Source organism: Tasmannia lanceolata, unplaced genomic scaffold (genome assembly GCF_043159265.1).
Source record: "Tasmannia lanceolata isolate RefF3 unplaced genomic scaffold, GAP_Taslan_0.1 ptg000006l, whole genome shotgun sequence".
In the NCBI taxonomy this organism is placed as follows: domain Eukaryota; kingdom Viridiplantae; phylum Streptophyta; class Magnoliopsida; order Canellales; family Winteraceae; genus Tasmannia; species Tasmannia lanceolata.
The window spans coordinates 21,190,228-21,207,295 of NW_027518683.1; the positions used below are offsets into that span (position 1 = coordinate 21,190,228).

General features: G+C 40.0%; 1 protein-coding gene and 2 pseudogenes across 1 annotated transcript; 1 reads left to right on the forward strand and 2 right to left on the reverse strand.

Moving 5' to 3' along the window:
- Window positions 1-2,259: 2,259 nt before the first annotated feature.
- Window positions 2,260-4,697, forward strand: LOC143880069 (L-type lectin-domain containing receptor kinase IV.2 pseudogene; annotated as a pseudogene).
- Window positions 4,698-7,929: 3,232 nt separating this feature from the next.
- LOC143878819 (L-type lectin-domain containing receptor kinase SIT2 pseudogene) lies at window positions 7,930-9,199 on the reverse strand (annotated as a pseudogene).
- Window positions 9,200-10,849: 1,650 nt separating this feature from the next.
- LOC143878485 (uncharacterized) lies at window positions 10,850-11,629 on the reverse strand. The gene is made up of 2 exons (XM_077380764.1): window positions 11,380-11,629; window positions 10,850-11,294 (listed from the first exon to the last, which is right to left on the reverse strand). The coding sequence occupies exons 1-2, from the start codon at window positions 11,619-11,621 to the stop codon at window positions 11,057-11,059; spliced, it is 480 nt and encodes a 159-aa protein (XP_077236879.1). The 5' UTR covers window positions 11,622-11,629; the 3' UTR covers window positions 10,850-11,056.
- Between the last annotated feature and the right edge of the window lie 5,439 nt (window positions 11,630-17,068).

Below are 17,068 nucleotides of genomic sequence, written 5' to 3' on the forward strand. Positions count from 1 at the left end.
TTCCGGGTCACTTTGACCCGGCCCGTTTGACCCGGACCCGTACGGGCCGGGTCAAATCCGGCCCAGCCCGCCCGTTTGCCAGGTCTAAATGGAACACGTTAGACTAGGCCCATAACTGGCTAGGTCCCACCTAGTCCCATAGCTACAGAAATAGCTCCACATTTAGGACGAAACATCAACCTGAAAACCAAAATGCCAAAGGAATTGAGAAGGGGTCCATGGAAACATAAATTCATGTTTTCTATTTCCCTATCATCATTCCAACTCCCTTCCCGGCATCATAGGGCGGCCCCCTGGGTCAACTTTAACGACAAAAGGAGAGAAAAGAAGTCACAAAGCATGTGGGTGGCTTTTCTTTCTTTGAGTTTTGGATTTTTGTGGGCGAGCTGCCTTCCACTCTTTGCCTCTAGATAACCTAATTTTAATTTCTATCCCAAGTCTTAGATCATTTGGCACGGTTCAAGGAGCAGCACTTGTGGCGAAGCCGACGGTGACTACTCTTAGGTCCATCCAATGATCTTCGTGGCCACTCAGATGAACTAAATGAAAAAGAAGAAATCTGTTGAAAAGTGAGTCCTTGTTGCTGCTCTTTAATGCAACAGACAGCTGCGAAATGCCTTTCTGCAAAATTAGCTAGCAAATCCCCATTAATCTCATGTGGGTAGTTGCAGTTTTGCAAGTAAATGTATTAGGTCCAACTACCCGAAGACTAGGACTTTCACCAGGAAAGGCGCACAATAGAGCCCAATAATATATTCCAATAAATTTTGCCATGGGCTCCAGATTTCAATCTTTTCAACAATTCGTCACATCAGGCAAATTCGAAAACATTGTGAATAGTTCTCCCAACCACCATATTTTGAAAATGGCACTAATTTTTTTTATTTGCTGCCCAGAGCTATTTGGGAATTCTAATAGCTTTTGATAGATAGTATAGGAAAATAATATCAGCGGATTCAGCGGAACCATGTTTTGTTTTAGACGCTCAAGTATCTTGTCTTTTACTATTTAAAGAGCTGTCAAAAGGTCATTACATTTCCCAAAAAGCTCCTACAAGGCACTTAAATACTAAAAGACAAGATACATTTGCGTCTTTAACAAAATATATAGTTGTGCTGATATCATTTCCCGCTACGTCTATACTTATTCATTTTGGTTTATGGGAGAGTTGAGATTCGATTTGGCTATGTTAGGTCCACATTATTTGAGAATTTGATATTTTAGTTATGAAATGTCAGTTTATTTCTGTTATTGCTTTGTAGCCTTGTACGCTTGTGGGATTTATCTTGCAGGTGTACGGCGCTGCCACGTCCTACGCCTAGGGTGGGGTTTGGGGCATGACACACAAGGAAGTAAACGTCTCTTTTTTTTCTTGTTCATTCATATCTAAATATCCAGTACGGTCTCTTTAAATAGACCGTTGCCTGTACGTTCATCACACACCAAGAACTGTTCGTTTCTACTCTTATTTCAACCCACTCACAAATGACTCCAAAGAGATAAACCCTAACTCCCTATTAAATAGCTTAAAGATAAAATCTAATCTTAATACTCAAAAGACTTCTACCACCAAAAGAAATCTACTCTTCCACCTACTTCTAGAAGACAAAAGAGATAAGGACTAATTTGGGTGGCCCCACAAGTTAGACATTTGTATTACTTCTTCAACTCGACTTTTGAACTGTGAGCTTTTATTAGTTCTTTTTCTTTGTAATGTATTGATCATCTCGATCGCTAGGTCCATCCAGTGTCATTTTTCCTATCAATTTAATTTCTTTTCCATTAGAAAAATAATAAAAAATGGTAGCTCATTTAGAACGATGACTCATTAGACAATTAGACGTGAGAAATGTTATTTAAATGGTCTTTGTTGGTTGTGTTGTGTAGTCAGAAATAAAGATAAAAAAGAAGCAATTTTTTCTTCCTAAAAACAAAGAGACCTCTCCTGTTCTTTATCAGTTAGTATTAGAGGTGTGAAGGCTCATTTGGACCGCTAACTCATTAGACCTCAGATGCAGTACTTTGTTTGAAGGGTGTTTCTTGGTCCTGTTGATTAGTCACAAATAAAAAAAAGAAGCATTCTTTTGTTCCGCCTAAAAACAAAAAGACCTCTCCTCTGATTTTCTATTTTGTTGGTTCCTCTAATAAAATCAGCAAATCCAAATTCGCAAACTAGCTCCTAATTAAAGATTCAACAAGTTCTTAGCTCATCAGGCACGTTCGAAAACATTGTTAATTGTGGTTAAAAAAACTAAAAAAGTGTAAAATGAAGAGTAGTGTCATCATAAAAATAAGGTATTATCAAAATATCGCAAATATTTACTCTTCCCACGTTCTGATGCTGATGTATAGCTTTACAAGAAGATATTTTGATTCACTTATTGAATACAAGTGAAAAATATTTGAATGACTTTTTGAATCACTTGCAGCATTTCAGCCATGTTTACCAAGATCTTACTGTTTTTCATCTTCATCAAAGTTTCAGCTTCTAACAATGATGGTTTCATCTACAATGGATTCCTTAGCACCGATCTAAGCTTCGACGGCATAGCAGGAATCACCCCCAATGGCCTCTTGCAGCTAACCAACAGCACAAAAGAACGCAAGGGTCATGCCTTTCACTCCATTTCTCTTCAATTTAAGGATTCTAACAATGGTACTCTTTACTCCTTTTCTACTACTTTCGTCTTTGCAATTCGCTCCCAGTATACTGATTTCGGCCACGGGATGGCCTTCGTCATGGCACCCTCGAGAGGGCTCCCCGGAGCTCTAGCTAGCACATATATGGGTCTCTTCAATTCTAGCAACAATGGAAATTCTTCTCATCATGTTCTTGCCGTTGAGTTCGATACCGTTCAGGACCTACAATTTGGGGATATTGACGATGACCATGTCGGAATCGATATCAACAGCTTAAATTCTACCAATTCGGCCCATGCAGCTTATTATACTAATGAAAATGGTGGGATTATGAACTTAAGCCTTCTAAGTGGAGAACCAATGCAGGTTTGGGTAGAGTACAATGGTAGTGATGAGACACTTGATGTCACAATATCTCCAGTTAAGACACCAAAGCCTAATCGCCCTCTCTTGTCTTCGATAGTTAGTCTTTCATCGGTATTGTTAGAAAATATGTACGTGGGCTTTTCTTCATCGACGGGAACGGTTGTAACTTCTAATTATGTTCTGGGATGGAGCTTTCAGATAAATGGGAAAGCTCAAGACCTCGATCTTTCACGCCTTCCTAAGCTCCCTCGTATAGGTCCCAAGAAGAAATCAAAACTATTGACAGTTGGGCTACCCATAATTACTTCAATTTCCACATTGGTGACTGTCACAATTGTTCTTCTTTTTGTGAGAAGGAAGATTAAATTCGCAGAGATAATCGAGGATTGGGAGCGCGAGTATGGTCCTCAAAGATTCTTATACAAGGATCTATTCATAGCAACCAAGGGCTTCAGAGACACAGAGCTTTTGGGCACCGGAGGTTTCGGTAGGGTGTACAAAGGTGTGTTACCTTCCTCAAAAGTTGAAATTGCAGTGAAGAGAGTCTCTCATGAATCAAGGCAAGGCATGAGGGAGTTTGTAGCAGAGATCATCAGCATTGGAAGGCTCCGGCATCGGAACTTGGTACGGCTACTTGGCTATTGCCGGCGTAAAGGAGAGCTCCTCCTGGTCTATGATTTCATGCCCAACGGAAGTCTCGAAAAATTACTATTTGATCAGCCCTTGTCAGTTCTAACATGGGATCAAAGATTTCGAATCATCAAAGGAGTAGCTTCGGGGCTCTATTACTTGCACGAAGAATGGGAACAAATTGTCATCCACAGAGACGTCAAAGCGAGCAATGTTTTACTAGATGATGAATTCAATGGAAGATTAGGCGATTTTGGTCTTTCTAGATTATATGATCATGGAACTGATCCTCGTACAACTCATGTCGTCGGAACTCTAGGTTATATGGCACCAGAATTGAGCTGAACTGGCAAGGCAACAACAAGCACCGATGTGTTTTCCTTTGGGGCTTTTCTTCTAGAGGTTGCTTGTGGGGGGAGACCAATAGACATACGGGCGTCTGGAGCAGATATGGTACTTGTTGACTGGGTGTTAGAAAGTTGGAAGAGAGGCACCATTTTAGAGACAAGTGATCCGAATTTGGGAAGTTGTTATGTAGTGGAGGAAATGGAGTTGGTGCTGAAGCTTGGATTGCTCTGTTCGCAGCCTGTTCCGGCTACTAGGCCAAGCATGAGGCAAGTCATGCAGTTTCTAGATAAGGATGTTCCTCTACCTGATCTATGTTCAAATAGTTTCAGACTTAGTTTTCTAGAAATGGGGCATGATGAAGGTTTTCATGCTTTCGTCATGTCATTTCCTTCTTCTTTGAACAAGTCAGGTGGATACTCGTCGTCGATTGGGGAGTCACTCCTCCTTGGGGGCCGTTGATTCCCTCTAAGTGGAATACAAACTTTTTGTATAATTAGTGTAGCTGGGTACTTAAAATAGGCAGTTAATATATATGTTTTTAGACCTTTGTCTTATAAAACAGAGTAATGCTAGTGAGACCTAGAGTCATACCTAGCAGGGGATCAAACAAATATTTTCTTGCCATAACATCACAAGTAACAGAAAGGAGCCCTTAATCAGAGGGGAAATTCATACTCTCGGCCACGATATGATTTTCCTATGCTTGATGTACTCAGTGGGTTGGGTTTGCTGTAGTTAATGAGAGGGGAAATTCAAATGGATCAAACAATATATTTTAGCAATACCCAGTAGGCCAGTATATGTTCGCAGGCATTAATCGACACACCGCCGGTTAAAAGTGACCGTCAGTCAAAAGTTTATACTAATAAAAAATTGAGTCCTACCCGACGAAACCTTATTTCATTTCCACCTTTCTCCTTCTCCCTTCCAGCCCGTTTCCTTTTCTCCCTTCCTGGCCCCTCTTCACCCCTTTTCAGCCCCATTGCATTTCGCCTTTTCAGCCCCATTGCATTTCGCTTGGAAGGCATCACACGAAGAACAAAAATTAAAAACACATTTCATCTTGTGCCTTGTGTTTATTTTATCTTTTCGTTTATCCGTGCACAATTGGATTAGAGATGTCCGGAGGATTTTCTTAACAACAATCTGATCATTTCTACAGTGCTTTTCGCATTTCATGGGGATTCGGGATCACCTCCTTGTCTGTTTTTTTTTTATGGGCTACTTCCTTGTCTTCTTGTGCATGTATCACAACCATGGTTTCAAATTTCGCCTGAAATCTGAAATTTCGGTCCGAAATTTTGGATTTCGGTCGAGACGGAAACTGAAATCGGATATACCCGAAATGGTACAATATTTCAACTGAAGTTTTGGTGGAAATTTCCGAAATTTAAAGGATTTCACCCAAAAATCTTGATTTTTGTTAATTATTTAATATTTTCCCTAAATTTCTGCCAAAATCTGCAATAGATAGAATATTCTTTTATTTGATTTCGTCGGATTTTGACCGAAATTTCAGTTTCGGTGAGGACCGAAACACATTATGAAACTGAAATTTGAAACCATGGTCACAAGACAAGGTTTGATATTCTTCCAAACCTTAGGGCTTTGGTCTAAACATCCTTTGAATTGTGTTTAGCACTTTGAATCCGAATGAGCCCTTTTTGAGTACTGATTGATGTTTATTATATCATCCCTTGATATACATTTGATACCTTATGAATTCTCTAAACTTTGAATGCTCCTGTAAGGCTTAGATTTATTATGACCCTTGCTAGTGGGGTTGCAAGGCTTTGGCCTATATGAACATAAGAACTTAGATCCCACCAATGGGGTACATACGTTGGCGTTGCTGACATGTATATGATTAAGAAGGAACTAGTTCTGACATCACGGACAGTTGGTGCAAAATAACATGTCATTAGAACCGCGATATATTATTATTATTATTATATGACTAAGCTGATGATCACAAATGTTATAACTTTGAACCTTTGACTCCTTTGTATAAGAGCTAGGAACCTTTGACTCTTTGAATAAGAACTTAGAACCTATGGCTTCTTTGTATGATAACTTTGAACCTTTGACCTCTATGTATATGAACTATGTACCCTTGACCCCTTTGTATGAGAACCTTGTCTAATTGACCTCCCATTCGTATAAGAACTTTGTTCCTTGGTCATTCGTATGTCTTGTCTTCGGAACATCGACCTATGACAATTCTCGATGTGTATACTTTCGATTACCCTTCTGTTTAAACATGATCTCTTTTACTTTTGTCTCTATTTGACTACTCAGAACATATGTAAACTTCAAAACATTGATTTGTTTAACTTTTCGTTTATGGTATTTTTCTTGAATTCAATCTAGCATGCTAGACCCAAACTGAATTGGTTCGTTATTATGTACTAGGGTTTGGCTGACTATGGATTAACAGTTATAGACTGTGATCCTCGTGATGCGAATGAGGAAGAGGAAGCATAGCATTGGAGTCTTCGTTAGTTTAACCTGAATCTTCAAATAGTGAGAAGTAAAAGCCTATGTTCAATGTAAATTTTGGGTAGTGGGAGTGAAAGGCTTTGATATATGACATTTCATTTATGCATGGACTTCAATGTTATTTTAGTATTTATTGCCTGTGGATCGGATATTGCTTGCTAACCTTGTATACTTGTAAGGTTCACTTGAAGGTGTAAGATGTTGTCATGTGTTGGGCCGTGAAAACAGTTCGGGGCGTCACACTATCCGTACGGAACTATACATAGACATGGCTTGCATTCGGTAGGGAAAGATTTTAAAGTAGGCGATAAAAGCCCCTTTTACCTACGGATTTTTTTTTTGAAATTCCATAGGGAAAATGTACTTTTCCCTACGAACTTTCCCCTATGGATCATTTAAAATTTTGTAGTGAAAGACCCATTTTTCCTACGTATTTATCCAGGACCCTAAAAAAAATCAGTATGGAAAGTGTACTTTTCCCTATGGTATTTATCCAGCTCCCTACGAAAAATCAGAGAAAGCCAAACAATCTATGATTGAGGACTTAGGAGATGCCGAATTTGATGGCGTTGGTGATGCTATTTATGAAGAAGAAGAAGAAGAGCCTGTGGGGATGAGGCTTTCTATGGGATACATGAAAGACTCTATTGGTGCCTAGATAACGATGAAGATTGGCTACATAGCAACATATTCCATAGAACTTGTACTATCGGTGAAAAGGTGTGCAATCATCGACGGAGATAGCAGGGAGAATATTATCAAACACGAGACGGTAAGAAAGTTTAAGATCAAGCTGAAACAACACCCATGGCCCCTACAAACTTTTTCTATGTACGAAAGAGAATGAGGCAACCTTGTTTTTCCAAAAAAGAAAAAAAAACTATGCGGCCCACACCATAGGATGATCCAAACCATCCATTAAATTGATTGGCCACAACGTAAATAGATTGTGCCCAAAAAGTTTACATAGGATGATCCTAGCCCTCTGATCGATAGAGGAACTGCGTATTATGGAAATCTCAATGGATGATTGGCCACAACGTAAATAGGTTGTGCCCAAAAAGTTTACATAGGATATCCTAGCCCTCTGATCGATAGAGGAACTGCGTATTATGGAAATCTCAATGGATTGGAAGGTTGGGATCATCTTATGGAATTAATTTTTTTGGGGGACAACCTGTTTATGTTGTGGCACATCAAATGGACGGTTTGGATCATCGTATGGTGTGTGTGTCGTAGAATACCTTTTGAAAAATACAGGACTTACACCCTATCTATATGCCCAACAAACTAAGACTTTGGATTATCAAGTGGGCCGTACAATACTTTTTGAAAAAATACTGAAATTTATTAGGCCTATGCCATATAAAATCTCGTGCAAAACAAATGTATTGACAGTCACGCTATATACACAATTACATAAATAATAGAAAAGTTTGTCTTGCACGGTTGCACCTAAAGGAAATCAACGTCCCCCAAAGAGGATTGAATCCCCAACAGAGGATCCGACGAACATATAGGACATGGCGAAAGCATCAAAACCTTCATCATGTCCAATTTCTGGAAATCCACTGCAACTATTTTAAGAAAGTTCAGGTAGTGGAACATCTCCATCTAAACAGTCCATGACTTGCCTCGTGCTTGGCCTACTGGCCGGTATGGGATGTGAACACAGCAAGCCAAGCTTTAGCACCAACTCCATTTCCTCTACTAAATAACCATTTCCCAAATTAGGATCACTTGTCTAAAATTGCGCCTCTCCTCCAACATTTTAACACCCTATTAACAAGAACCAGATCTTCTGCACTGGCCCATGGGTCTAAGGGTCTCCTCCCATAAGCAACCTCAATCATAAAAGCCCCAGAGGTATATATGTTGGTGTTTGTCGTTGGCTTGCCAGTTCTGCTCAGCTCTGGTGCCATATGACCTAGAGTTACAATGAAATGAGTGGTTTGAGGATCAGTTCCATGATCATATAATCTCGACAGCCCAAAATCGCCAGTGGCGGAGCCAGGATTTATAAATAGGGGGGCAGGCTTCAAATTTTAAAGGGTTTTAAAGGGGGCTGGGCCCAATTGAGTTGGGCCTGTAAAGGAGTTTGGCCCAGCTCAACAGAGGTAGCTGCCCCTAAAAATCGCCTAATCTTCCATTGAATTCATCATCTAGTAAAACATTACTCGCTTTGACGTCTCTGTGGATGACAACCTGCCCCAATTCTTCATGCGAGGATTAAAGCCTGGAAGCTACTCCTTTGATGATTCGAAATCTTTGATCCCATGTTAAAACTGACACTGGTTGAGCAAATAGTAATTTGTCAAGATTTCCATTAGGGATGAAATCATAGACCAAGAGGAGCTCTCCTTTTTGCCGGCAATAGCCGAGTAGCCATACTAAGTTCCGGTGTCGGAGACTTCCAATGCTGATGATCTCTGCTAGAACTCCCTCATCCCCTGCCCTGATTCATGGGAGACTCTCTTCACAGCTACATCGACCTTGGAGGAAGGCAACACAACTTTGTACAACCTACCGACAACTCCAATGCCCAGAAGCTCTGTCTCTATCTCAAGCCCTTAGTGGCTATGAATAGATCTTTGTATAAGAACCTTTGTGGCCCATATTTCCGATCCCAGTCCTCGAGTATCTCTCCGTATTTGTTCTTCCTTCTCACGAAAACAAAAACACTGGTGACAGCCACTAACATGAAAACTAATATCATTGTGTTCTACCAAACTGTCTAACAATTTTGATTTCGTCACTAACATGAAAACTAATATTATTGTGGCCAACCAAACTGTCAACAGTTTTGATTTCATCTTGGGACCTACCCGAGGAAGCATAGGAAGGTGTGATAGTTGGAGTTCTTGTGCTTTCCCATTCATTTGAAAGCTTAATGAACTGTACGTTTCCACACTCTTTTTCAACCCAATTACACATGACACTAAATAGATAAATCATAACTTCCTATAAAATAGCTTAATGATAAAATCTAATCTCAAAAGACTTCCGCTACCAAACGAATTCTACTCTTCCACCTACTTCTAGAACACCAAAGAGGTAAAGACTAATTTGCATAGGCTTAATTGGGTGGGCCCCACAAGATAAGTCACCGTTTGAATTAATTCCAACAATCCTCAATATCTCCAAATTCGGTGCTCTGGATGGCATCGAGCTCAACGGCAAGAACATGATTAATTATTTAGAATTTCCATTGTTGGTAGAATTGAAGAGGCCTAGATATGTGCTTAGGTAGAGCTCCGGGGAGATGACGAAGGCAATTCCATGGGTGCTTAAATCAGGATTTGGGGAGAGAATTGCAAAGAAGAAAGTAGTTGAAAAGTAGTAAACAGTACCGTTTCTAGAGTCCCTAAATTGGAGGGGAATAGAGTGAAAAGTATGACCATTTTGTTGCTCTGTATTGTTGGTTAGCTCCAAAAGGCCATTGGTTGTGATCCCTGCTACGCCGTGGAAGCTCAGATTGTCACTGAGGAATCCATTGTAGGTGAAACCATCTTTATTCGAAGCAGAAATATTGATGAGGAGAAACAACAGTATACTACAAGAAACATCACCTTTAGCGGTGTCATTTTACCCGCGGTCACAAAAAAATGTCGCCAAATCAAATGATTTCCGGCGTTCACTAAAAGCGTCGGTGTAAGTTACACCGACATTCATTGGCATATACACCGAGACCATCGGTGAATGTCACTTTTCTTGTAGATCTTGGTAAACATGGCTAAAATTCAGCTAGGCTCTGTTCACTTGTTTTCCCGAGAAAGAAAAGGAAAGGAAAGGAAAGGAATCTGACGTGGCAAAATGGAAAGGAAAGGAAAAGAAACTGTGATTTTTCCATGCTTTCTCGCTGTTCACTTGCCCAGAAATGGAGGGAAAATATGCAGGAAAGTTATTTTCTCGCTGTTCACTTGCCCAGAAAGGGAGGGAAAATATACAGGAAAGTTATTTTCTCGCTGTTCAGTTGCCCAGAAAGCGGATGGATCAAGACCGTTGATTGGGCAGATCCAACAGTGCAAAATTTCTAGACTTGTCAAAATTTAGCTTCAACCTGGGGGGGGGGGCTCCACCTCTACACTTCCAACACCTTTTTAATATAATTGAAAGTGACTTTTCGAAAAAAAAATAATAATTTTGAAATTACTCTATATAATGTGCCACGTAGGTTATATAGCAATCACATAATACAATTTCAGCTGATTCAAAGCATGAATTTGATAAATTACATATTCAAACTATTGTTAGCTACAACTGTGTTTCCCACATAAAAGCTCAAGAATCAGGGCATCACTCTGGCAGTTTTATGTTCTAATCTCCATGGTTGCCTAAATGACATGACTGTACCTGAAGGCAATGAGCAGCACTTTCACTTGTCGAGTCGATTGACAATGCTCGTTGGTAGAGTTCCCTTGCTGTAACTATGTTTATCATAAACTAAAACTAACCAATTATAAGAATCAAATCATCCAAAAAGAAATTAAACATTAGTTATAACATTTCCACCTAACTCATACATCCAAAATAAAGTTCATATATAAACGGTTGAACAAAAAATAGATAAACATCACATAGCCAAATGGCGCATACGGCGCAGAATGCGCCTCAACATCTCCACTCGGTCCATCTCGTCGAGAGAAAGGAAGGCCCTAGCTTCCTTGTGATGCCCGTGAAGGTACACATAAGCATCAATAAGGTCACCTCTAACGTAACCATCAATGTTCAGCACTGCATCTTTGAGGCCAGGGAGGCTGTGTACCTCACTAGTAGAACTTCCTGCATCACCAACCATTTTAATGCCCAGTCTGCATATAAAATCATAATGTGAGTAAACATACCTCATAAACAAGTGGGAAAAAAGTCTAAAATACTACTATCATAGGTACTAACCCCACACCAATGGCAAACCCCAAAAACCAAGGAACACTGTGGATGTCCTCTTCACGCTTGTCTTGCAAATCCTCATGGCGCTTATCATATGCATTTAAGGCTGCTTCTGCCTCCTTCCTTGTGGCATAGGAGCGATAAGATGCTCCACTATACCTGTTCACTTGAAGGTGACAATCTGCCCAACTGTCGAATATGCCCACCTGCCGTCCCTTGAAAACGACATAAAATTTATCCTTCGCCATTACCTGGTACCACATAAACAAGTCATAATAGTTGCAATAACAAATGATAGATAAACAACATTTTCATTTAGAAGCTTTATAAGATAACATACAAAAACTATTGATCCAATCAAACCCATACATAATTTAGTCCATCAAACCCATACTAATTTAGTCCATCAAACTCATACCAACAAACCCATGAACCAATACTAATGCAAACATAGAAATTACATAAATCTCAAGAAAGCAAGGAATATAAGCTACGGTTCCAGCAAACTACACATCGAAATTGTGAAATCCACATCCAAACACAGGTGGTGCACAACTATTGCGACCATGTCATTTCCTAACGACGACGTGCTTCGAAATCATTCCACATTTGATTCATGATTGCGGTTCGAATGTTACGACCTTCCCTTACATCCTCGGCCCTGGTCATAGGAGGAGGAGGAATAGGTCCTTCTTCCTCCTCTTCCTCCTCAGCTCCAAGCGATGCCAGCTCATCGTCAACATCCTGAATGTAGGAGTCGTCAGGCATCTCCCTCCTAATGTGGTTGGAATATGAATACATGGGTGCTGAATTTAATATGCTGAATCGCTTCTTCAAGACACCAAAAGTTCGCTCGATTACATTCCTGGCTGAAGAATGCCTTTGATTATACAACTCCTCGGCTTTCCTAGGTCTGCGCCCTCTAATCTGATTGAGATGGTAACCAATACCTCGGATTGGAGTTATAAAATGGGACAGACACGGATACCCGGCATCACCAAGGTAAAACGTTCCTACAATGAAACAAAGGATTACAATTAAATTAGCTAAGTACTACAGAAACCGCATCAATACAAACAGTCTAATAAGCTAATTATTACCTGGCAAAATGGGAATCCCGTTCGGCTTTGATATAGCAGATGCTAACACCCGTGAGTCCGATGCCGACCCCTCCCACCCACAAAGGACGTAGGTAAACTTTAGGTCAAAGTCGCAACAGGCTAACACATTTTGGGATGGGAAGTGCTTACGACAAATATATCTTTTTTGAATATCCTCAGATACTTTTGCATGAATGTGGGTCCCGTCAATTGCACCAATACAATCCTACAATAAGGACATTCAAATGTCAACCTGAATTAACAACCTTCAGTCGAAATGCGTAGCTATCGTAAACGTACCTTAAAGTAAGGCATAAAATTAGGATTATCAAGGATTGCCCATGGTGTCTCCCTTGATGGACGTACTATGAACATGTCTTGTAGGATGAGAACAGCGTCGAGAACCTTATTAAAATACTTTGAAACAGTAGCCCCTGACCTTCTTGTGGTTGCCCTAACAGTACGATTCCTTTCATTGTGTGCAATCACACTTAAGAAAATAGCCACCTGTTCCTCAACAGTGCAGTGAATTGTGTCTTTCAACAATGTTGTGCTTCTGTAAAGGCCCACGAAGGAGCGGAAGCACCGAACATCCATTCAAAGAAGAGCAACACAATGGTTCTCTGCGTGCGTGATACGTCTAACAAAGGTCCTACGGGTTAAGTACCCGCTTTCGTAAGGGGTTCTTGTAATATTCTGCTCAAGGTATAGTCGAACCCTAAGCGTAACTGCGGCCGCCGCAGAGATTACTATAGCTGCAGCTCGAAGGATCAACATCCGCCTATCTGCTGGTTGATGAGGCATGATGGTAACCCTAACAAATACTAAAACAAATAACATTTAGGATAATAACACAACCGGCAAAGACACCATAACCACAGTCACAACCATCGAAACAAAACTCCTACAGCCACCACCAACCACCAAAGCACCAACAACCACCCACAACCTCCAAACCACCATTAACCACCAAACAACCAAAACCCACAACCACCAATGTAAGAATATGCAAAGCAAAATTAAACTGTGCATGAATGTGAACCACCCACAACCAATATCCACCAAACCGTAGATGGACTACACAGAAAAATTGCACCCAAAAAAATTGTAAAATTATAAAACAGAGATGGACTACATAGAAAAGAAGCAACAAGAACAAAAGAATCTGTAAAAAAATCAAATAACAGAAACATTACAATTAGGTTGAAAAAAATCAATACAATAACCTTCATAAAATTAACCTTCACAAAAATCAGTACAATAACCTTCGCTACAACACACAGTAAAACACAATCCTAAAATCCGTACAATGACTGAACTCGTGTTGTGAAGAACACAAATCCGACCCCAGATTTCCCAAATCCAAGCCTTATTTACCGAAAATCCAACCCAAGTTCAACCCAAAACGAAACCCTAACAATATATATCAAAACCGTAAGGAGAAGACTCAACTCATGTTGTGAAGAACAAAAATCGGACCCCAGATTTCCCAAATCCAAGCCCTATTTACCCAAAATCCAACCCACGTTCAACCCAAACCGAAACCCTAACAATACATATAAAAAAAAAGAAGAATATTTGTTACAGACCCAATCTGACGTTTGAACGGAGAAGAAGAGTTTCAAAAAAAAATCCACCAAACCAGTAGGAGAAGATATGTTGGAAAGAAGCAGAACTCCCCCCAAAAATGAAAAAAAGAAGTCACTGAAAGGCGTATTGGCAGAAAAAATTAAAAAAATGAGAAAAGGAGGAAGAGAGAGACGAGATCTAACCTTCTTTGGGGTCGCCGGAGGGGAGAGCTCGCCGGACGGGGTGATCTTGCTTGCCGGAATCGTGAAGAAGAGGACTTAGGTGAGAGGAGGGTTTTTGCTCGATAGAGAGATGCCCGATATATTTTCTCGCTGGAAAAGGAAATGGGTTTTCCCATCTATTTTGTGGGAAAACAATCGAGTCAAAGCGCGAGAAAGTGGGTTTTCCACGTCCTTATTTTCCTTTACCACGTCTGTAAATTCTCTTTCTCGAGAAACCTTGTGAACAGCGGAATACATCCCATCACGGGAAAATTTGCCCTACTTTCGTTTCCTTTCCTTTCTCGGGACGGCAAGTGAACAGAGCCCTAGAGATTCAAATGGTCATTCAAATGACTTTCTCATATATTGCATTCTGTTTTATATATACTAGGCTAAGACGAAAAGTCTATACACCAGACATTAAGTGTGCAAGCTTTTACGACCGTTCGGTCAAAATCAAATGGTGGTGCCATGATCTGAATTACTTTATAGAATCATAAGATATTTGCATAGCATGACATCAGCATGAGAATGTACCTACTTTGATAATGAAACTACTCTCGTCGATTTAAATTTTTTTAACTAGCTATCTAAAGTTAATAGAATTCCTAGATGGTTCTTTATAGACTGTCAAAAATTGTATAAGACGTGGTGATTAATGCCAATATCAATATATGGCGGTTGACATTACTGATCACAATGTTTTCGAAATTGCCTGATGAATGACGAACTTGTTGAATCTTAATTAGGAGCTCGTCTGCGAAATTGTCTAGACACTTATGTACAAGGGATTGTATATGCAATATTGCAAAAACCCATTTCAACAAACCTCTTTTTCCAAGAGTGGAGAGCTAGCTCATACTATAATTTGTCGTCTTCATTTAATTCAGGTAAGGTTGATATAAGGTAGCACTTCTCCCCCGTAAAATAGGGGCCGCCAAATTACCTAGAACTCCCTATACAGATTATTTCAACTCTGTTGAGTCTCCTGAACTTAGCCATTTCACTTCTTTGTGAATGGCTGAGATTAGTCTCACTAAATCATGTTTTTAATCTCATCCCTTCACAAAACAAAACAAAAAAATTGAAATGGCGAAAAACGAGATCCTAATTAAGACATTGAAAAGTGAAGAACTTGTTAGATTTTTAGAATATATTGTCTACTAATCAATGTTGGCTTCGCCAGGGAGTGTGTTGCTGAGCCTTAAAGTCTCCCTAATGACTTGGAACAGAGATTGTGATACCTATGAGGCAAGGAGGCAAGGAGGCAAGGAGTTGGACTCAGCTCGCCCACAAAAAACCAAAATTGAAGAAGAAAAGAAAAGCCAGCCACATGTTCTGTTATGGCTTTGTTATTTCCTTGTTGACGTTGATACAAAAGGTAGAGATTTTTCACACATAAGGTAGATGATTAGATGGCCAGATAAATATCAAGGGACGTTTGATTGCACAATTTCTGGGGTTTGCTAGGTATTTTGACTGGTATTAGATTTAGAGTGCCATGTCATCTAATTGGGGTGTTTGGTTAAGGGCGATGATAATTCGCTCCCCCTCTATGACAGAGATTCGCTCCCTTTAACATGAATTGACACCAAAAGCGTTAAAGTCTTCTACATACTATAGACAAAGACGGATTTCACAACACCGGAAAATCCTCTTCTCAAATAGTGAAACCAAATAGTGAAACCAAAGTTTACACTAGCTCAAGAACAACAACCAAAGTAGAAGAAGAACAGTGCCCAAAAAAGATGTGCTTCAATATATGAGAGAACAACAAAACATACAAGATAAAGAACACAAAAAAAGAAGAAAGCTTCAAGAGGAAAGCTTGCACACAAGAGAGCTTCAATGGAGCTTCAATGGAGGTCTAGGTTGTGGAGAATCTCTACCAAAATAAAGTTAATAGGAATAGGCTTAATCAAGGAAAGTAAAGAGAAAATAGCTTAGGTAAGTGGTAGTGGGTATGGGAAAGTGGTGTCATTAATGCTTAGAAAAGTGGTGGGTTTGGAGTTCCAAGTAAGGGTTTGAATTTGAAATAAGTAGGTAGTGGGAAAAGATGGAGCAAACATATGTGGCTCACACATATGCAAGCTAGGCAAAAAGACCAATATGCCCATGGACACAAAAGTACATATTTTCCCTCACTACAACACTCAAAATAAAAATAAAATAAAACTACCCAAAAAATACACTTTAAAAATTAACACTCCCCCTTAAAGTGATTTTTTGGAAACTACTCCAAGCTTTTCCCGAAGTAGCCCAAATAGTCCTTTGGAAAGTGACTTAGTAAAGATGTCGGCAATGTTCTCTTTGCTCCTCACTTCCGCAACACCAATTGTACCATCTAACACCTTTTCACGAATGAAATGATGCTCGATCTCAATATGTTTTGTTCTTGCATGACAAACCGGATTTGTGGCAAGTTTGAGCGCACTTTGGTTGTCACCAAGAATAGTCGTCGCCTTGTGGATAGGTAAATGAACATCTTCAATCAACCGCCACAACCAAACACATTCTTGAGACGCAAGAGCGGCGGCCTTATATTCCGCTTCCGTTGTTGAAAGAGACACCGAGTCTTGTTTCTTACTACACCAAGAAATACCTGCCGATCCACACAAAAACACATAACCGGGAGTAGATCTCCGATCATCCAAGTCCCCTCCATAGTCGGCATCGGTAAATCCATTCAACACAAAATCACCCATTTCTTGTAAAGCAACCCAAAGTCAAGGTTAGAATTCACATACTTCAAAATTCTCTTTGCCGCCTCCAAGTGTGGTTTCCGTGGCGCTTGCGTATAGCGAC

What these genes read in the sequence shown, in the direction of transcription:
- LOC143878485 (XM_077380764.1), bottom strand. Translation starts at nt 11,621, where the DNA reads ATGGCGAAGGATAAATTTTATGTCGTTTTCAAGGGACGGCAGGTGGGC. An exon ending in GGGTTTGCCATTGGTGTGGG is followed by an intron (nt 11,295 to 11,379) that starts GTTAGTACCTAT and finishes TTTTATATGCAG; the next exon opens with ACTGGGCATTAAAATGGTTG.